Source organism: Oncorhynchus gorbuscha, linkage group LG15 (genome assembly GCF_021184085.1).
Source record: "Oncorhynchus gorbuscha isolate QuinsamMale2020 ecotype Even-year linkage group LG15, OgorEven_v1.0, whole genome shotgun sequence".
Taxonomy (NCBI): Eukaryota; Metazoa; Chordata; class Actinopteri; order Salmoniformes; family Salmonidae; genus Oncorhynchus; species Oncorhynchus gorbuscha.
In genome coordinates, this window is record NC_060187.1 from 21753899 (window position 1) to 21774751 (window position 20853).

General features: G+C 45.7%; 1 protein-coding gene across 2 annotated transcripts in view; it reads right to left on the reverse strand.

Annotated features, from left to right (window-relative positions):
- Positions 1-20853, reverse strand: part of LOC123996745 (lysine-specific demethylase 4A-like) — a 28826-nt gene that overhangs the window by 2718 nt on the left and 5255 nt on the right. The window contains exons 11-20 of one of the 2 annotated variants that reach the window (XM_046300389.1): positions 18768-19669; positions 18498-18594; positions 17979-18160; positions 17352-17574; positions 5896-5972; positions 4939-4994; positions 4644-4752; positions 882-1070; positions 372-542; positions 27-146 (exon numbers count right to left, since the gene is read on the reverse strand). In XM_046300389.1, coding sequence (XP_046156345.1) covers positions 27-146; positions 372-542; positions 882-1070; positions 4644-4752; positions 4939-4994; positions 5896-5972; positions 17352-17574; positions 17979-18160; positions 18498-18594; positions 18768-19669 — 2126 coding nt within the window. Of the gene's footprint in view, positions 1-26; positions 147-371; positions 543-881; positions 1071-4643; positions 4753-4938; positions 4995-5895; positions 5973-17351; positions 17575-17978; positions 18161-18497; positions 18595-18767; positions 19670-20853 lie in introns of those variants that run through there. The other variant, XR_006832035.1, reaches the window with a different exon arrangement.

Here is a 20853-nt window from a genome sequence, read left to right on the forward strand (position 1 = left end):
GGTGAGTGCGAATAGTGTTGCAGTACCTGGTACATTTGGATGATGTGAGCAGCCACAAACTTGGCCCCGTAGACCAGACCATCTGTCCAGCGGACCTGCACCATCTCCCCCTGTGGAGGGGGGCCTATCTGGGCACAGTCCCGGCCCTGGCAATAGAAAACAACCATCAGATTACGATCCAACAAACTCACTATTTGGCAAGCACCAAAAAGCAATCAAACAATTTTAACCAATGTGTGGTACATATTGTATAAGCAACCTATAAACTAATAATAAACAGCTTATGACCTACTTATAAACCCTGACATGAATTACTGACCACAATTCAGCACCACACCCACTCTCTCACACACAGACTTTTGTCTTCTTACCACGATGTCCTCGGGAAAGAGGTTATCACTGAAGGAGCCGTCATCAAAGTTGACCTCATAGAACGTCTCCTTGGACAGCTGCACCACGTCACACTGGTAGTAGCGGCCATTTTTGTGCTTACAGATCACCCTCCTTCCCACGGTGAGCTCATGCATGGATGCTTTGTTACGCTGAGAGAAGAAATTAGTTATCCATCCGGATTAACATCAAATAACAACTCTATCAACCTCTTTGGACTGGAAGTAGATGGGCATACTCGTGGGAAATCTAAAACATTGTCATGTTTATATAATACAGTATATACTATAATATATAGTACACATATAGTACACTGTTATGAGCACAGCCCTGAATATGTATAATGCTTAGAAACTATAAGATAAAGTATCAGCAGAATGATGTAACCAAGTCCCATAACTGAGGCCTTTAGAGTCCCCACTGTCTGGTGTTTTGCTTCCCCTTTCTGAAACACAGTTCTAAATATAAAGTAAAGTACAACCAATGTATACCTCTGTCGGAATAGGGCCCTTGTGCCGGCAGCAGGTGACATAGACCACAAAGGGCCACTCGTCTGGCTGCATGAGGATCCCAGCGGCCTGGGCACAAGTAGGGTGGTAGGCCGTAGGACAGCGGCCATGGGAACACTGCACACAGCACCCGGATGTCTTCTTCATCCGCTTCTTACAGTAGTAACATTTCTGCACAGCACAGAAAACAATAGGACCATGCTCAGAGAGACAGGAAAAGGAAGTCCCACAGGGAAAACTAGGCCTATACATCCTGTCAAACTGTATACAGTAGAGGCTGGATTAATCACAAACTCACCGGACATCCTCTTAATACCCTAGTCTCTAGTCTAACCTTGTAGTAGACGGCAAGCATAACTGCTGTCACATGCATAGAGGTGGATGTGCCAACCATGTCAGGTAAAACCAATAATATATTACTTTGGCATAATATGCTGAAGAGAGGATATTCCACCACTCCTTTATTCAAAGGTTCTTGGAAAAGGCTCTCCTCTATTCGTTCACCTTGGTTAGAGAGCGAGGTAGTGACAGAGTCCTATCCCTTTGCACATAATAAATGATGACATAAGGCTTGGGCAGTATCCAGATTGTCAAACCTTCATACCGACTTGTGCCATCCGGTAATATATATATTCGGTAATAGCGTCACTGAACACAAGGGGCACTGTTTTTTTTTAACCCACAGCCTTTGTAATCCGAAGGTTACAAAGTACATGTAAAATTCCATTGAGAATGCTAACTAAATGCTAATCAGCGGATTGCGAACATTTGAAACAGTCTCTGACAAACTATTTGCAGGACAGACATCCCAGCTCATACAGTTATACAAGTAACTCAAAAATGCTGCTCACAGTTTGCTGCACAAAACACACAAATCAAATCAAATTTTATTTGTCACATACACATGGTTAGCAGATGTTAATGTGAGTGTAGCGAAATGTTTGTGCTTCTAGTTCCGACAATGCAGTAATAACCAACAAGTAATCTAACTAACAATTCCAAAACTACTGTCTTATACACAGTGTAAGGTGATAAAGAATATGTACATAAGGATATATGAATGAGTGATGGTACGGTGCAGCATACAGTAGATGGTATCGAGTACAGTATATACATATGAGATGAGTATGTAGCTTTTACACCTGCATTGTTTGCTGTTTGGGGTTTTAGGCTGGGTTTCTGTACAGCACTTTGAGATATCAGCTGATGTACGAAGGGCTATATAAATAAATTTGATTTGATTTGATGTAGACAAAGAAAGTGGCATAGTTAAAGTGGCTAGTGATACATGTATTACATAAGGATGCAGTCGATGATATAGAGTACAGTATATACGTATGCATATGAGATGAATAATGTAGGGTAAGTAACATTATATAAGGTAGCATTGTTTAAAGTGGCTAGTGATATATTTACATCATTTCCCATCAATTCCCATTATTAAAGTGGCTGGAGTTGGGTCAGTGTCAATGTCAGTGTGTTGGCAGCAGCCACTCAATGTTAGTGGTGGCTGTTTAACAGTCTGATGGCCTTGAGATAGAAGCTGTTTTTCAGTCTCTCGGTCCCAGCTTTGATGCACCTGTACTGACCTCGCCTTCTGGATGATAGCGGGGTGAACAGGCAGTGGCTCGGGTGGTTGATGTCCTTGATGATCTTTATGGCCTTCCTGTAACATCGGGTGGTGTAGGTGTCCTGGAGGGCAGGTAGTTTGCCCCCGGTGATGCGTTGTGCAGACCTCACTACCCTCTGGAGAGCCTTACGGTTGAGGGCGGAGCAGTTGCCGTACCAGGCGGTGATACAGCCCGCCAGGATGCTCTCGATTGTGCATCTGTAGTAGTTTGTGAGTGCTTTTGGTGACAAGCCAAATTTCTTCAGCCTCCTGAGGTTGAAGAGGCGCTGCTGCGCCTTCTTCACGACGCTGTCTGTGTGAGTGGACCAATTCAGTTTGTCTGTGATGTGTATGCCGAGGAACTTAAAACTTGCTACCCTCTCCACTACTGTTCCATCGATGTGGATAGGGGGGTGTTCCCTCTGCTGTTTCCTGAAGTCCACAATTATCTCCTTAGTTTTGTTGACGTTGAGTGTGAGGTTATTTTCCTGATACCACACTCCGAGGGCCCTCACCTCCTCCCTGTAGGCCGTCTCGTCGTTGTTGGTAATCAAGCCTACCACTGTTGTGTCGTCCGCAAACTTGATGATTGAGTTGGAGGCGTGCGTGGCCACGCAGTCGTGGGTGAACAGGGAGTACAGGAGAGGGCTCAGAACGCACCCTTGTGGGGCCCCCGTGTTGAGGATCAGCGGGGAGGAGATGTTGTTGCCTACCCTCACCACCTGGGGGCAGCCCGTCAGGAAGTCCAGTACCCAGTTGCACAGGGCGGGGTCGAGACCCAGGGTCTCGAGCTTGATGACGAGCTTGGAGGGTACTATGGTGTTGAATGCCGAGCTGTAGTCGATGAACAGCATTCTCACATAGGTATTCCTCTTGTCCAGATGGGTTAGGGCAGTGTGCAGTGTGGTTGAGATTGCATCGTCTGTGGACCTATTTGGGCGGTAAGCAAATTGGAGTGGGTCTAGGGTGTCAGGTAGGGTGGAGGTGATATGGTCCTTGACTAGTCTCTCAAAACACTTCATGATGACGGAAGTGAGTGCTACGGGGTGGTAGTCGTTTAGCTCAGTTACCTTAGCTTTCTTGTGAACAGGAACAATGGTGGCCCTCTTGAAGCATGTGGGAACAGCAGACTGGTATAGGGATTGATTGAATATGTCCGTAAACACACCGGCCAGCTGGTCTGCGCATGCTCTGAGGGCGCGGCTGGGGATGCCGTCTGGGCCTGCAGCCTTGCAAGGGTTAACACGTTTAAATGTCTTACTCACCTCGGCTGCAGTGAAGGAGAGACCGCATGTTTTCGTTGCAGGCCGTGTCAGTGGCACTGTATTGTCCTCAAAGCGGGCAAAAAAGTTATTTAGTCTGCCTGGGAGCAAGACATCCTGGTCCGTGACTGGGCTGGGTTTCTTCTTGTAGTCCGTGATTGACTGTAGACCCTGCCACATGCCTCTTGTGTCTGAGCCGTTGAATTGAGATTCTACTTTGTCTCTGTACTGACGCTTAGCTTGTTTGATAGTCTTGCGGAGGGAATAGCTGCACTGTTTGTATTCGGTCATGTTACCAGACACCTTGCCCTGATTAAAAGCAGTGGTTCGCGCTTTCAGTTTCACTCGAATGCTGCCATCAATCCACGGTTTCTGGTTAGGGAATGTTTTTATCGTTGCTATGGGAACGACATCTTCAACGCACATTCTAATGAACTCGCACACCGAATCAGCGTAGACAGCAAGGCTCTTGATCCAGCAGGGGATTCTCAGCTGTTACAAAGCAAAGCTTGATTTTGGGAGAAGCTAACAATTTAGCTAGATTGCTAATTTAGTAGCTTGTTAGCAAACCCAATGCACAACCGCAGAGCATTTAGCGCATTTTAGACAGTAACCGTAATAGTTATAAAATATCTAGCTGGCAAACATTTAGTTGTGAATTCCATAGTGAAACTAGACCACCGGACGCGTGCTGCACAACAGTTAGTGACTCACAAGGTTCTGGTCTCGTTGTTGTGTGCTTGTAAACAAACACCACGTGACTGGGGACTGCCAGGAAGCTTCATAATGAAAAATTATGTGACAGGTATTTCCAAATACCCTGGTATACTGTATACTGCCCAAGCCTATTGACATTTACAGAGTGGAACTCACCAGTTTGAACCTCTGTAGAGGAATCCCACTCAGATCCACAGGGCTTCTCTCAGTGATGTTCACAAAGCGAGCCTCCAACACTGCTACTGCACACAGCACATGGACCCACCTACAACACAACATGGCAATACACAGACACCACACCATGAGTAGATTATAAACCTAGTAGATATATTTCAAAAGAACATCCAACTATGTGATCAAAAGAGTACATAAAGAGAAGAGCTCAGTAAATGTTCAGTGTGTGATTTAGACTAGCCCACTCCCTGATCTCTAAGGGGAGACAAAGACTTACTTGTTGTTGTTGGCTTTCTGCAAGGCACCCCCCCTCAGCAAACACAAACAGCAACTCTGCAAGAAGAGCAAACTGTCAACCACCATAATCCCAGTTAAGTAAACAAAGTACCAGTCAAAAGTTGACACACCAGACTTAACCAGCATGGCTACCACATCATTCTGCAGCGATATGCCATCCCATCTGGTTTGTTTTTTTCAACAGGACAATGACCTAACACACATCCATGCTGTGTAACAGCTATTTGACCAAGATGGAGAGTGATGGAGTGCTGCATCAGATGACCTGGCCTCCACAATCACCAAACCTCAACCCAATTGAGATGGTTTGGGATGAGTTTGACCGCAGAGTGAAGGAAAAGCAGCCAACAAGTGCTCAGCATATGTGGAAACTCCTTCAAGAATGTTGGAAAAGCATTCCAGGTGAATCTGGTTGAGAGAATGCCAAGAGTGTGCAAAGCTACTTTGAAGAATCTAAAATATATTTGGATTTGTTTGACACTTTTTTGGATACTACATGATTCCATGTGACATTTCATAGTTTTGATGTCTTCACTATTATTAGTCTAAGGCACTACTTCTTATGGCAAGAGTCATCACTACAGTCCCTGGTTTGAATCCAGGCTGTATCACAACCGGCCGTGATTGGGAGTCCCATAGGGCAGCGCATAATTGGTCCAGCGTCATCCGGGTTTGGCCGGGGTAGGCCATCATTGTGAATAAGAATTTGTTCTTAACTGACTTGCCTAGTTAAATAAATAAAAACAATTTTTTAGAGAGATCTAATGACAGTTTAGACCACTGCCAGATCTAATGACAGTTTAGACTACTGCAACGTTTGCAAACACTACTGCCAGTCAGTGCCAGCAACATATACTTGGGTCAGGTGAGGTCAGACATAATGAACAGCCACTTGGAGGTGTTGTATTAGAAGGTGATGTGTTGTGGAGACACTGACCTCAGTCATGGAATTGGCCTTACAGCGAGCACACTTCCAGTCCTTAGTCACACTCTCTGGATCCACGCCATAACAGCCTGGAAACACACAACCAAACAAACACCATTACCTAAGTGGTTGAAACGTTGTTGCCAATGGGAGGATAGGGAGGAAGGTTGCAGTGTGCACACTCCTTTACTGACAGGCATTCACACATTCGCATGACTGATAGCGCATCTCAACCCTGTTGTGGACAGAGATAATTAAATCACTTCTAGAGTTGAAACAGTCTGCACTTAAGTCCTCAACTTTCTAAAAGTAGAGTACTGCTCTTACCTGGAATGATGGGGTTAACTAGAACCGCATTAGGCCAATGTTGTTTGATTTTGTACATAAATCTGCAAAAACAACATCAACGTCCAAGACTTTTCCTAAATATTTATGTTTTACATTGTCCATTTGTCTGAACTTTTAAATCACAAACAAAAAAGTATTTATCTTTACAAAAATAAAGCTACTACTAACTTAAGGGGCCAAGGCAAATGTGCTGTAGGGCATTGGTACACACGCATCCCTATCCTTAACGAATGAATGTGGTCAATGGATGAATGGGCGATAGATACTGATAACTGTGCATGTGAATTCCCAATTGAATTTCAATGAACTGAATGAGGAGGGTGAAAGAGGATGATTACATTTAGAACAGCAGTGTAATGTAGCTGTGTGTAGTGTGTGTAGCTGTGTGTAGTGTGTAGCTGTGTGTAGTGTGAAGCTGTGTGTAGTGTGTAGCTGTGTGTAGTGTGTAGCTGTGTGTAGTGTGAAGCTGTGTGTAGTGTGAAGCTGTGTGTAGTGTGTAGCTGTGTGTAGTGTGTAGCTGTGTGTAGTGTGAAGCTGTGTGTAGTGTGTAGCTGTGTGTAGTGTGTGTAGTGTGAATCTGTGTGTAGTGTGTAGCTGTGTGTAGTGTGTGTAGTGTGTAGCTGTGTGTAGTATGTAGCTGTGTGTAGTGTGCAGCTGTGTGTAGTGTGTAGCTGTGTGTAGTGTGTAGCTGTGTGTAGTGTGAAGCTGTGTGTAGTGTGAAGCTGTGTGTAGTGTGTAGCTGTGTGTAGTGTGTGTAGCTGTGTGTAGTGTGTAGCTGTGTGTAGTTGTGTGTAGCTGTGTGTAGTGTGAAGCTGTGTGTAGTGTGTAGCTGTGTGTAGTTGTGTGTAGCTGTGTGTAGTGTGAAGCTGTGTGTAGTGTGTAGATGTGTGTGTAGCTGTGTGTAGTGTGTAGCTGTGTGTAGTGTGTAGCTGTGTGTAGTTGTGTGTAGTGTGAAGCTGTGTGTAGTGTGTAGCTGTGTGTAGCTGTGTGTAGTGTGTGTAGTGTGTAGCTGTGTGTAGTGTGTAGCTGTGTGTAGTGTGTGTGTAGCTGTGTGTAGTGTGTGTAGCTGTGTAGTGTGAAGCTGTGTGTAGTGTGTAGCTATGTGTAGTGTGTAGCTGTGTGTAGTGTGCAGCTGTGTGTAGTGTGTAGCTGTGTGTAGTGTGTAGCTGTGTGTAGTGTGAAGCTGTGTGTAGTGTGTAGCTGTGTGTAGTGTGTAGCTGTGTGTAGTGTGTGTAGCTGTGTGTAGTGTGTGTAGCTGTGTGTAGTGTGTGAAGCTGTGTGTAGTGTGTGAAGCTGTGTGTAGTGTGTGTAGCTGTGTGTAGCTGTGTAGTGTGAAGCTGTGTGTAGTGTGTAGCTGTGTGTAGTGTGCAGCTGTGTGTAGTGTGTAGCTGTGTGTAGTGTGAAGCTGTGTGTAGCTGTGTGTAGTGTGTGTAGCTGTGTGTAGTGTGTGTAGTGTGTGAAGCTGTGTGTAGTGCGTAGCTGTGTGTAGTGTGTGTAGCTGTGTGTAGTGTGTGTAGCTGTGTGTAGTGTGTAGCTGTGTGTAGTGTGTAGCTGTGTGTAGTGTGTAGCTGTGTGTAGTGTGTAGCTGTGTGTAGTGTGTAGCCGTGTGTAGTTGTGTGTAGTGTGAAGCTGTGTGTAGTGTGTGTAGCTGTGTGTAGTGTGTGAAGCTGTGTGTAGTGTGTGAAGCTGTGTGTAGTGTGTGTAGCTGTGTGTAGTGTGTGTAGCTGTGTGTAGTGTGTGTAGTTGTGTGTAGTGTGTAGCTGGGTGTAGCGTGTATAGTGTGTAGCTGTGTGTAGTGTGAAGCTGTGTGTAGTGTGTAGCTGTGTGTAGCTGTGTGTAGTGTGTAGCTGTGTGTAGTGTGTAGCTGTGTGTAGTGTGTAGCTGTGTGTAGTGTGTGTAGCTGTGTGTAGTGTGTGTAGCTGTGTGTAGTGTGTGTAGCTGTGTGTAGTGTGCAGCTGTGTGTAGTGTGTAGCTGTGTGTAGTGTGAAGCTGTGTGTAGTGTGAAGCTGTGTGTAGTGTGTGTAGCTGTGTGTAGTGTGTAGCTGTGTGTAGTTGTGTGTAGTTGTGTGTAGCTGTGTGTAGTGTGAAGCTGTGTGTAGTGTGTAGCTGTGTGTAGTTGTGTGTAGCTGTGTGTAGTGTGAAGCTGTGTGTAGTGTGTGTAGCTGTGTGTAGTGTGTGTAGCTGTGTGTAGTGTGTGAAGCTGTGTGTAGTTGTGTGAAGCTGTGTGTAGTTGTGTGTAGCTGTGTGTAGTGTGCAGCTGTGTGTAGTGTGAAGCTGTGTGTAGTGTGTAGCTGGGTGTAGCGTGTATAGTGTGTAGCTGTGTGTAGTGTGAAGCTGTGTGTAGTGTGTAGCTGTGTGTAGCTGTGTGTAGTGTGTAGCTGTGTGTAGTGTGTAGCTGTGTGTAGTGTGTAGCTGTGTGTAGTGTGTGTAGCTGTGTGTAGTGTGTAGCTGTGTGTAGTGTGTGTAGCTGTGTGTAGTGTGCAGCTGTGTGTAGTGTGTAGCTGTGTGTAGTGTGAAGCTGTGTGTAGTGTGAAGCTGTGTGTAGTGTGTGTAGCTGTGTGTAGTGTGTAGCTGTGTGTAGTTGTGTGTAGTTGTGTGTAGCTGTGTGTAGTGTGAAGCTGTGTGTAGTGTGTAGCTGTGTGTAGTTGTGTGTAGCTGTGTGTAGTGTGAAGCTGTGTGTAGTGTGTGTAGCTGTGTGTAGTGTGTGTAGCTGTGTGTAGTGTGTGAAGCTGTGTGTAGTTGTGTGAAGCTGTGTGTAGTTGTGTGTAGCTGTGTGTAGTGTGTGTAGCTGTGTGTAGTGTGTAGCTGTGTGTAGTTGTGTGTAGTGTGAAGCTGTGTGTAGTGTGTGTAGTGTGTGAAGCTGTGTGTAGTGTGTGAAGCTGTGTGTAGTGTGTGAAGCTGTGTGTAGTGTGTGAAGCTGTGTGTAGTGTGTGAAGCTGTGTGTAGTGTGTGTAGTTGTGTGTAGTGTGTAGCTGGGTGTAGTGTGTATAGTGTGTAGCTGTGTGTAGTGTGAAGCTGTGTGTAGTGTGTAGCTGTGTGTAGTGTGTAGCTGTGTGTAGCTGTGTGTAGTGTGTAGCTGTGTGTAGTGTGTAGCTGTGTGTAGTGTGAAGCTGTGTGTAGTGTGTGTAGCTGTGTGTAGCTGTGTGTAGCTGTGTGTAGTGTGTGTAGCTGTGTGTAGTGTGAAGCTGTGTGTAGTGTGTAGCTGTGTGTAGTGTGAAGCTGTGTGTAGTGTGAAGCTGGGTGTAGTGTGTGAAGCTGTGTGTAGTGTGTAGCTGTGTGTAGTGTGTGTAGCTGTGTGTAGTGTGTGTAGTGTGTAGCTGTGTGTAGTGTGTGTAGTGTGAATCTGTGTGTAGTGTGTAGCTGTGTGTAGTGTGTGTAGTGTGTAGCTGTGTGTAGTATGTAGCTGTGTGTAGTGTGCAGCTGTGTGTAGTGTGTAGCTGTGTGTAGTGTGTAGCTGTGTGTAGTGTGTGTAGCTGTGTGTAGTGTGTAGCTGTGTGTAGTGTGTGTAGCTGTGTGTAGTGTGTGTAGCTGTGTGTAGTGTGTAGCTGTGTGTAGTGTGTAGCTGTGTGTAGTGTGTAGCTGTGTGTAGTTGTGTGTAGTGTGTGTAGCTGTGTGTAGTTGTGTGTAGTGTGTAGCTGTGTGTAGTGTGTGTAGCTGTGTGTAGTGTGTAGCTGTGTGTAGTGTGTGTAGCTGTGTGTAGTGTGTAGCTGTGTGTAGTGTGCAGCTGTGTGTAGTGTGCAGCTATGTGTAGTGTGTAGATGTGTGTAGCTGTGTGTAGTGTGTGTAGCTGTGTGTAGTGTGTGAAGTTGTGTGTAGTGTGTAGCTGTGTGTAGTGTGTGTAGTGTGTAGATGTGTGTAGTGTGTGTAGCTGTGTGTAGTGTGTAGCTGTGTGTAGTGTGTGTAGTGTGAAGCTGTGTGTAGTGTGAAGCTGTGTGTAGTGTGTGTAGCTGTGTGTAGTGTGTGAAGCTGTGTGTAGTGTGTAGCTGTGTGTAGTGTGTGTAGCTGTGTGTAGTGTGTGTAGTTGTCTGTAGTGTGTAGCTGTGTGTAGTGTGTAGCTGTGTGTAGCTGTGTGTAGCTGTGTGTAGTGTGCAGCTGTGTGTAGTGTGCAGCTGTGTGTAGTGTGAAGCTGTGTGTAGTGTGTAGCTGTGTGTAGCTGTGTGTAGTGTGTGTAGCTGTGTGTAGTTGTGTGTAGTGTGTGTAGCTGTGTGTAGTGTGTGAAGTTGTGTGTAGTGTGTGAAGTTGTGTGTAGTGTGTAGCTGTGTGTAGTGTGTAGATGTGTGTAGTGTGTGTAGCTGTGTGTAGTGTGTAGCTGTGTGTAGTGTGTGTAGTGTGAAGCTGTGTGTAGTGTGAAGCTGTGTGTAGTGTGTGTAGCTGTGTGTAGTGTGTGAAGCTGTGTGTAGTGTGTGAAGCTGTGTGTAGTGTGTGAAGCTGTGTGTAGTGTGTGTAGCTGTGTGTAGTGTGTGTAGCTGTCTGTAGTGTGTGTAGTTGTCTGTAGTGTGTAGCTGTGTGTAGTGTGTAGCTGTGTGTAGCTGTGTGTAGTGTGTAGCTGTGTGTAGTGTGTAGCTGTGTGTAGTGTGTAGCTGTGTGTAGTGTGTGTAGCTGTGTGTAGTGTGTGTAGCTGTGTGTAGTGTGTAGTGTGTAGCTGTGTGTAGTGTGTGTAGTGTGTAGTGTGTGTAGCTGTGTGTAGTGTGTGTATCTGTGTGTAGTGTGTAGCTGTGTGTAGTGTGTAGCTGTGTGTAGTGTGTAGCTGTGTGTAGTGTGTAGCTGTGTGTAGTGTGAAGCTGTGTGTAGTGTGTAGCTGTGTGTAGTGTGTGTAGCTGTGTGTAGTGTGTGTAGTGTGTAGCTGTGTGTAGTGTGTAGCTGTGTGTAGTGTGTAGCTGTGTGTAGTGTGAAGCTGTGTGTAGTGTGTAGCTGTGTGTAGTGTGCAGCTGTGTGTAGCTGTGTGTAGTGTGTGTAGCTGTGTGTAGTGTGTGAAGTTGTGTGTAGTGTGTAGCTGTGTGTAGTGTGTGTAGCTGTGTGTAGTGTGTAGCTGTGTGTAGTGTGTGTAGCTGTGTGTAGTGTGTGTAGCTGTGTGTAGTGTGTAGCTGTGTGTAGTGTGTAGCTGTGTGTAGTTGTGTGTAGTGTGTGTAGCTGTGTGTAGTTGTGTGTAGTGTGTAGCTGTGTGTAGTGTGTGTAGCTGTGTGTAGTGTGTAGCTGTGTGTAGTGTGTGTAGCTGTGTGTAGTGTGTAGCTGTGTGTAGTGTGTAGCTGTGTGTAGTGTGCAGCTGTGTGTAGTGTGCAGCTATGTGTAGTGTGTAGATGTGTGTAGCTGTGTGTAGTGTGTGTAGCTGTGTGTAGTGTGTGAAGTTGTGTGTAGTGTGTAGCTGTGTGTAGTGTGTGTAGTGTGTAGATGTGTGTAGTGTGTGTAGCTGTGTGTAGTGTGTAGCTGTGTGTAGTGTGTGTAGTGTGAAGCTGTGTGTAGTGTGAAGCTGTGTGTAGTGTGTGTAGCTGTGTGTAGTGTGTGAAGCTGTGTGTAGTGTGTAGCTGTGTGTAGTGTGTGTAGCTGTGTGTAGTGTGTGTAGCTGTGTGTAGTGTGTAGCTGTGTGTAGTGTGTAGCTGTGTGTAGCTGTGTGTAGCTGTGTGTAGTGTGCAGCTGTGTGTAGTGTGCAGCTGTGTGTAGTGTGAAGCTGTGTGTAGCTGTGTGTAGTGTGTGTAGCTGTGTGTAGTTGTGTGTAGTGTGTGTAGCTGTGTGTAGTGTGTGAAGTTGTGTGTAGTGTGTGAAGTTGTGTGTAGTGTGTAGCTGTGTGTAGTGTGTAGATGTGTGTAGTGTGTGTAGCTGTGTGTAGTGTGTAGCTGTGTGTAGTGTGTGTAGTGTGAAGCTGTGTGTAGTGTGAAGCTGTGTGTAGTGTGTGTAGCTGTGTGTAGTGTGTGAAGCTGTGTGTAGTGTGTGAAGCTGTGTGTAGTGTGTGAAGCTGTGTGTAGTGTGTGTAGCTGTGTGTAGTGTGTGTAGCTGTCTGTAGTGTGTGTAGTGTGTAGCTGTGTGTAGTGTGTAGCTGTGTGTAGTGTGTAGCTGTGTGTAGTGTGTGTAGCTGTGTGTAGTGTGTGTAGCTGTGTGTAGCTGTGTGTAGCTGTGTGTAGTGTGTGTAGTGTGTAGTGTGTGTAGCTGTGTGTAGTGTGTGTATCTGTGTGTAGTGTGTAGCTGTGTGTAGTGTGTAGCTGTGTGTAGTGTGTAGCTGTGTGTAGTGTGTAGCTGTGTGTAGTGTGTAGCTGTGTGTAGTGTGTAGCTGTGTGTAGTGTGTGTAGCTGTGTGTAGCTGTGTGTAGCTGTGTGTAGTGTGTGTAGCTGTGTGTAGTGTGCAGCTGTGTGTAGTGTGTAGCTGTGTGTAGTGTGAAGCTGTGTGTAGTGTGAAGCTGGGTGTAGTGTGTGAAGCTGTGTGTAGTGTGTAGCTGTGTGTAGTGTGTGTAGCTGTGTGTAGTGTGTAGCTGTGTGTAGTGTGTAGCTGTGTGTAGTGTGAAGCTGTGTGTAGTGTGTAGCTGTGTGTAGTGTGCAGCTGTGTGTAGCTGTGTGTAGTGTGTGTAGCTGTGTGTAGTGTGTGAAGTTGTGTGTAGTGTGTAGCTGTGTGTAGTGTGTGTAGCTGTGTGTAGTGTGTAGCTGTGTGTAGTGTGTGTAGCTGTGTGTAACTGTGTGTAGTGTGTAGCTGTGTGTAGCTGTGTGTAGTGTGTAGCTGTGTGTAGTTGTGTGTAGTGTGTGTAGCTGTGTGTAGTTGTGTGTAGTGTGTAGCTGTGTGTAGTGTGTGTAGCTGTGTGTAGTGTGTAGCTGTGTGTAGTGTGTGTAGCTGTGTGTAGTGTGAAGCTGTGTGTAGTGTGTAGCTGTGTGTAGTGTGTAGCTGTGTGTAGTGTGCAGCTGTGTGTAGTGTGCAGCTATGTGTAGTGTGAAGCTGTGTGTAGTGTGTAGATGTGTGTAGCTGTGTGTAGTGTGTGTAGCTGTGTGTAGTGTGTGAAGTTGTGTGTAGTGTGTAGCTGTGTGTAGTGTGTGTAGTGTGTAGATGTGTGTAGTGTGTGTAGCTGTGTGTAGTGTGTAGCTGTGTGTAGTGTGTGTAGTGTGAAGCTGTGTGTAGTGTGAAGCTGTGTGTAGTGTGTGTAGTGTGTGAAGCTGTGTGTAGTGTGTGAAGCTGTGTGTAGTGTGTAGCTGTGTGTAGTGTGTGTAGCTGTGTGTAGTGTGTGTAGTTGTCTGTAGTGTGTAGCTGTGTGTAGTGTGTAGCTGTGTGTAGCTGTATGTAGTGTGTAGCTGTGTGTAGTGTGTAGCTGTGTGTAGTGTGCAGCTGTGTGTAGTGTGCAGCTATGTGTAGTGTGAAGCTGTGTGTAGTGTGTAGCTGTGTGTAGCTGTGTGTAGTGTGTGTAGCTGTGTGTAGTGTGTGAAGTTGTGTGTAGCTGTGTGTAGTGTGTAGCTGTGTGTAGTGTGTGTAGCTGTGTGTAGTGTGTAGCTGTGTGTAGTGTGTGTAGTGTGAAGCTGTGTGTAGTGTGAAGCTGTGTGTAGTGTGTGTAGCTGTGTGTAGTGTGTGAAGCTGTGTGTAGTGTGTGAAGCTGTGTGTAGTGTGTAGCTGTGTGTAGTGTGTGTAGCTGTGTGTAGTGTGTGTAGTTGTCTGTAGTGTGTAGCTGTGTGTAGTGTGTAGCTGTGTGTAGCTGTGTGTAGTGTGTAGCTGTGTGTAGTGTGTAGCTGTGTGTAGTGTGTAGCTGTGTGTAGTGTGTGTAGCTGTGTGTAGTGTGTGTAGCTGTGTGTAGTGTGTAGCTGTGTGTAGTGTGTAGTGTGTGTAGCTGTGTGTAGTGTGTGTAGCTGTGTGTAGTGTGTGTATCTGTGTGTAGCTGTGTGTAGTGTGTAGCTGTGTGTAGCTGTGTGTAGTGTGTGTAGCTGTGTGTAGCTGTGTGTAGTGTGTGTAGTGTGTAGCTGTGTGTAGTTGTGTGTAGTGTGTGTAGCTGTGTGTAGTTGTGTGTAGTGTGTGTAGCTGTGTGTAGTTGTGTGTAGTGTGTGTAGCTGTGTGTAGTGTGTGTAGCTGTGTGTAGTGTGTAGCTGTGTGTAGTGTGTGTAGTGTGTAGCTGTGTGTAGTGTGTGTAGCTGTGTGTAGTGTGTAGCTGTGTGTAGTGTGTGTAGCTGTGTGTAGCGTGTGTAGCTGTGTGTAGTGTGTAGCTGTGTGTAGCTGTGTGTAGTGTGTGTAGCTGTGTGTAGCTGTGTGTAGTGTGTGTAGCTGTGTGTAGTGTGTGTAGCTGTGTGTAGTTGTGTGTAGTGTGTGTAGCGGTGTGTAGCTGTGTGTAGCTGTGTGTAGCTGTGTGTAGTGTGTGTAGTGTGTAGCTGTGTGTAGCTGTGTGTAGTGTGTAGCTGTGTGTAGTGTGTAGCTGTGTGTAGTGTGTGTAGTGTGTGTAGCTGTGTAGCTGTGTGTAGCTGTGTGTAGTGTGTAGCTGTGTGTAGCTGTGTAGTGTGTAGCTGTGTGTAGCTGTGTGTAGTTTACAATGGTTAGCCGAACCAAACAAATGGATGCACTGGTAGCATTGCAAATTCTGCAGAATTTAGTTGAGCTGGAGTCGAAACGGATATTGAGCTTGAAATCGACGTTGCTGACGAAGAGGTTTCATCCGATTCTGATGTTGACTTCGAGCTTACGCCTCCGATGCCTGAGGCTCGCCACAGAAAAAGCAGAACAGGGCCAACAGACCGTGAGACACGAGTAGAAAAGAGTGAGGAGAGGGCAACAGGAACAGTCTCCCAGAGAGCAGGCCCTCCACCTCACACAAAGACTAATTGCCAGTGCACTCTACAGTGATCTTTGTTTATGTGACATGCAGATGTTGCAGCAATCAGAGATTGTACTGTCGGAAACAGTACGTGGGGACAAGTCTATGGATGACCTCAAAGTATTTATTGTACTCTTGTATGTCCGCAGGGAATACTGTGGAAAGAGTATGATGTGGAGTGATTTTGGTCCGATAGTTATGTGGTGGACTTTTTCAGAGACCATGCCACGCAAGCACTTCAGAGAGATTATGAGACACCTGCGTTTTGATGACATAAGACCAATACGTGTGTAGACGGAGAGATTCGCCGTCGTCTCACACACCTGGAAAAGTGTTACGAAGAATTGCATTGCTCGTTACTGTTAACTCTAAAATGATAACGACTAGGTTCCAGTTTAACAACATTTACATCATCGTATCTGCACGCTACATAGTTGCCATTACACTCAGGCCCGGTCCAACGAGGGGAAATTCTGCACAGGTGCACAAATAACAGAGTGAGAGCACTGTAATAACAGAAGTATAGGGATACCTAAAATATAAATCTAACAGTTACAAGCCAGGAGACAAAATAACTGTTGATGAGCAACTGTTCCCAACCAAAGCTAGGTGCCGTTTTACCCAATACATGGCCAACAAACCAGACAAATTTGCAATTAGGTTTTGGCTAGCCGACGATGTTGAAGACAGATAGAAAAGATGAAACCAGGCCAGCGGGTGAGCGACAGACTTGTTCAGCCTTACATGGCTAAAGGCAGAAATGTGACCATGGACAACTTCATACCAATTTCCCTGGCAGACAAGTTGATTGCAAAGAAGACTAGTTTGCTCAGAACATTGAGCAGAGACGGGAGCTGTCGCCCTCTGCACAACACAACATACCAATGGAGTCTGTAATCCAAATCAGATTTTCAATAAGACGTTGCAGAATTATACTAAACATATCCTCTATCCAAACAAATAACTATTGTTTTTATATCTTGTCATGGAAATATTTCCACAAATATTCATTTATGCAATTCATTCTATATGATAGTTAATGCACATTTCTAAAGCCTTGGTGTTTAGTTTAGGCATAGGGCAAATCATTTGACCTTTTATTTATTTATTTCTCACTGTTATTTAACCAGGTAGGCTAGTTGAGAACACCTTTATTTAACCAGGTAGGCTAGTTGAGAACACCTTTATTTAACCAGGTAGGCTAGTTGAGAACACCTTTATTTAACCAGGTAGGCTAGTTGAGAACACCTTTATTTAACCAGGTAGGCTAGTTGAGAACACCTTTATTTAACCAGGTAGGCTAGTTGAGAACACCTTTATTTAACCAGGTAGGCTAGTTGAGAACACCTTTATTTAACCAGGTAGGCTAGTTGAGAACACCTTTATTTAACCAGGTAGGCTAGTTGAGAACACCTTTATTTAACCAGGTAGGCTAGTTGAGAACACCTTTATTTAACCAGGTAGGCTAGTTGAGAACACCTTTATTTAACCAGGTAGGCTAGTTGAGAACACCTTTATTTAACCAGGTAGGCTAGTTGAGAACACTGTTATTTAACCAGGTAGGCTAGTTGAGAACACTGTTATTTAACCAGGTAGGCTAGTTGAGAACACCTTTATTTAACCAGGTAGGCTAGTTGAGAACACCTTTATTTAACCAGGTAGGCTAGTTGAGAACACCTTTATTTAACCAGGTAGGCTAGTTGAGAACACTGTTATTTAACCAGGTAGGCTAGTTGAGAACACTGTTATTTAACCAGGTAGGCTAGTTGAGAACACCTTTATTTAACCAGGTAGGCTAGTTGAGAACACCGTTATTTAACCAGGTAGGCTAGTTGAGAACACCTTTATTTAACCAGGTAGGCTAGTTGAGGTTCTCATTTGCAACTGCGACCTGGCGCCTGCGCCTTGCTACTTATATTATCATATTTTACTTTCTAATTTGAAGAAGCTGTAACTGCACTGCATTACTTTAATCAGATCTACAAATGAAATTGATCAAATGTATTACACATTACACTGTAATGTTTTTATTGTAAGATAAACGAAAATGGGCTATATACCTTTATAAGGACTTTGTAGAATTATACTAAACATATCCTGACTATCTAAACAAATAACTATTTTTACATGGATATATTTTCACAAATATTTGTTCATGCAATTAATCTTTTACAATTGTTTACGTACTATTTATCAAGTGTTGGTGCTTATGTTTGCACACCTTGTGGGTGTATCTGATGTGTATGCTAAAAGGATGCCCGGCAACATTGTGTAGTGGGTAGTTAGTTATAGGCTGAAAGGCCCAGCTGTTCTAGTGGTAAAAGGGGTGGCGTGCTGGGTAAGTAGTAGTACTGACTGGTGTGTACGCGGACGCTGCAGTGGGAGCAGCTGATGAGTAGGCTGGTGCCGTCTGGCTCCAGGTGAGGGGTGGTGGGGGCCGGATGGGCAGGTTCCTCCTCAGCGCCCTCCTCTGGCTCCGTGGTGGTGGTGAAACACATCTCAGGGATCAGAGGCTTGGTTCTCAGCCTGCCTCCAGGCAGCACCACTGGAGGGTCCGTACCGTCATCAGCACACTCCGCCTGGAAATGAAACAATCATATTTAGCAACTCTTGGGAGGACAATAGAAGTTCACGTCAGAAAATAACTCTCATTCAAATTGTTCAAAGAAAGCCATGGATAGAGGGAGGGACAAAGTAAAACAGCTACTTAGACTGGGCAGACAAACCTGAAATAACTATCACTGTACAGTATATCAGAAGTGAGAAGAGGAGCATTGGGGAACGTACTAAAAGGTCTCCCCTGAGAAACAAGTGAAGAAAGGGGGAACTGAATCACATAACAGGAGTTTCACTCTCAAAGAAACCCCTGCAGAATAATGACTGAGAGACTTTCAGAAGACAAACTTCGCAAATCCCCTGCTGAGTGTCTCCTTCTCTCCTCAGCCACTGGTGATCTCTACCACACAGTCCACTCCTCCCTCACCTGCTGGAATGCCTGGAAGAGTGAGCACACAGAGCAGTATGGTGCCTGGAGGCCCATGCAACGGTTGTACTCCTTCTCTTTCTTCAGGTTGGGGGGTCTGTTCTGCCACAGGTGGGCCAGGGGCTTGGCCCACGACTCTCCCTCTAGCCCATCCTCGTCTACTGGGGGCTGCTCTGGCAGCTCTTAAAACCACAGAAAAATAAATAGATTTTAGCGTTAGCACATTATATTCCAAACAACTTACAGAACTGTCGATATTGACCGTTGCACATGAAGGAAATCAAATCCACCATGCTATTTGTTTTAATCCCCTGAGCCATTGGAATCAAACAGACAGTTATGAAAACACACACAGACAAACTACTATAATGCCATCAAGTAGGCCAACATCATCGCTTCTATTCCATGGAGGAACATGCCTGACACTGCTTTTCTACAAGCCATCATATCCATTGCTTAGGAAAAGGAAGCCTAACTGGGGCTAACCTACGTGAGTGAGGAACTGATATTTTAACTCACCCTCGTCACCCATGTTGACTTTAATCAGACGCTGGTGACAAGGCAACGCCCCCTGTTTTCTGGGCACAGCGCCATCATCCTCTCCACCTTCTGCCCTCTGGTGGTATAAAAGGGGTTAGGAACAGAATCATTAGCGCTGATTAATTGAACATGTACAGTACAGTATATCTGACCTCAGAACAAACATGATAAAGCAAATCCTACAGACAGAGGTTCAGTGGTGTGTGATGTTTGGACTCCACTCCTCTTCTCCATCTCTACTCCTCTCACCTTGCTGTCATCCAGTTCCTCTCCTTCACTATCACTACTATCGTTCCTCCTCTCCTCCTTGCCCTCCCTGGTCTCTCCCTCGCTGTAGTCTCCCTTGGCGTAGCTGTGGACGTGCAGCACGTCTGCAGGGCACAGGGTCCTCTGAAAGAGCTGGTGGACAGGGCTGGAGCTGCTGGCTGGGTGGGAAGGGCTGGAGCTGCTGGCTGGGTGGGAAGGGCTGGAGCTGCTGGCTGGGTGGGAAGGGCTGGAGCTGGTGGCTGGGTGGGAAGGGCTGGAGCTGGTGGCTGGGTGGGAAGGGCCGGAGCTGCTGGCTGGGTGGGAAGGGCTGGAGCTGCTGGCTGGGTGGGAAGGGCTGGAGCTGCTGGCTGGGTGGGAAGGGCTGGAGCTGCTGGCTGGGTGGGAAGGGCTGGAGCTGCTGGCTGGGTGGGAAGGGCTGGAGCTGCTGGCTGGGTGGGAAGGGCTGGAGCTGCTGGCTGGGTGGGAAGGGCTAGAGCTGCTGGCTGGGTGGACAGGGCTGGAGCTGCTGGCTGGGTGGACAGGGCTGGAGCTGCTGGCTGGGTGGACAGGGCTGGAGCTGCTGGCTGGGTGGACAGGGCTGGAGCTGCTGGCTGGGTGGACAGGGCTGGAGCTGCTGGCTGGGTGGGAAGGGCTGGAGCTGCTGGCTGGAGGCTTCACATCCTCACTGGGGCCGGCCTTCTCTGAGCTCTGGGGGGAGGGTTCTTGGGCCGCTGGTTGGGTTGACTGACTGTTAGTCTGTGGCTGAGACTTAATTGGAGTGGCTTTAAGAGAGATTTTGGCTTTCATCTGAAGTGCTAGCTTTCGGCTGGCGTTTGTGTTTCGGTTGGTCTTTGCGTTGAGTGGTGGCTTTGTTCGCTCTTTTTTAACATCCTCTGCCTTTTGCACTGAAATAAACAAACATGAAAAACTGGAGGCACTGTCTAAATCAGTGTTATTCAAAGCCGAGGAACAGAGGTGGGGTTAGCAAAAAGTATCTAATAAAAAAAATGTAAAAGGAAGATTACAAATTATTGTATGGGACAATATACAAACATTTTTGAGAAAGATGAATTGAAAAATAACATTTACAGATTTGGGGTGGGGTCACGAGAAATTCCTTGGGGAAAAAGATAGGGTCCCCAAAAACTGAATACCACTGGTCTAAATTATCTCCCTCATAATTGTGGATGGAAATGTGGTTTTTCATGCGGATGAAGTCATACCTTATACAGTTTCCAGGTGTGACGGAAATAGGAAGTGACAGTACAATTGTATTAATGCCGAAAGATCATTTGTTCGTTCGACATGGTGGGATCTTTTTGTGTCGGACAAATAAATAATGTAAGAAATGTTGGTGGAAACACCTTTATGTGCAAATATTGATATAATAACCATCATATGAGGCGGCAGGGTAGCCTAGTGGTTAGAGCGTTGGACTAGCAGCCGAAAGGTTGCAAGTTCAAATCGCCGAGCTGACAAGGTACAAATCTGTCGTTCTGCCCCTGAACAGGCAGTTAACCCACTGTTCCTAGGCCGTCATTGAAAATAAGAATTTGTTCTTAACTGACTTGCCTAGTTAAATAAAGGTTAAAAAAAATAATTTAAAATATGGAAGTAAACTTGTAGTCACGCGGTGATATGGTGTGTGGTCCTCCCACTACGACTCAGGAAACCATGCAGTTTATTAGGCTACAGATGAAATAAGTTATGATGTGGTGAAAGTGCTTATTCTGGTGACACAATTGATATGACTGCAGTTTGACAAATAATAGCCATAATAAATCTCCTCATGTAGACTAGCATACCCCCACTATATATGTGAGCTGTTGGCTAGAGTACTGGTGCCAAGACCAGAGTAGACAACAGCTTGTGTGGCAAAACTATCAGTAGAGCTGAAAATACGATAGAAACACATCACACTTTTGATTTTTTTTTCTGTACATACAAAAGTACATTTAGTGTGCATCACATCATCACGCACAGACATTTATCAGCAGCAAGTAAATTTGGTGGAAACACCACTGGTGTGAAAATGGCACATATTTTCTTTGTGCAGATTTTGACTATCTGAATTCAAATCCGGCACCAA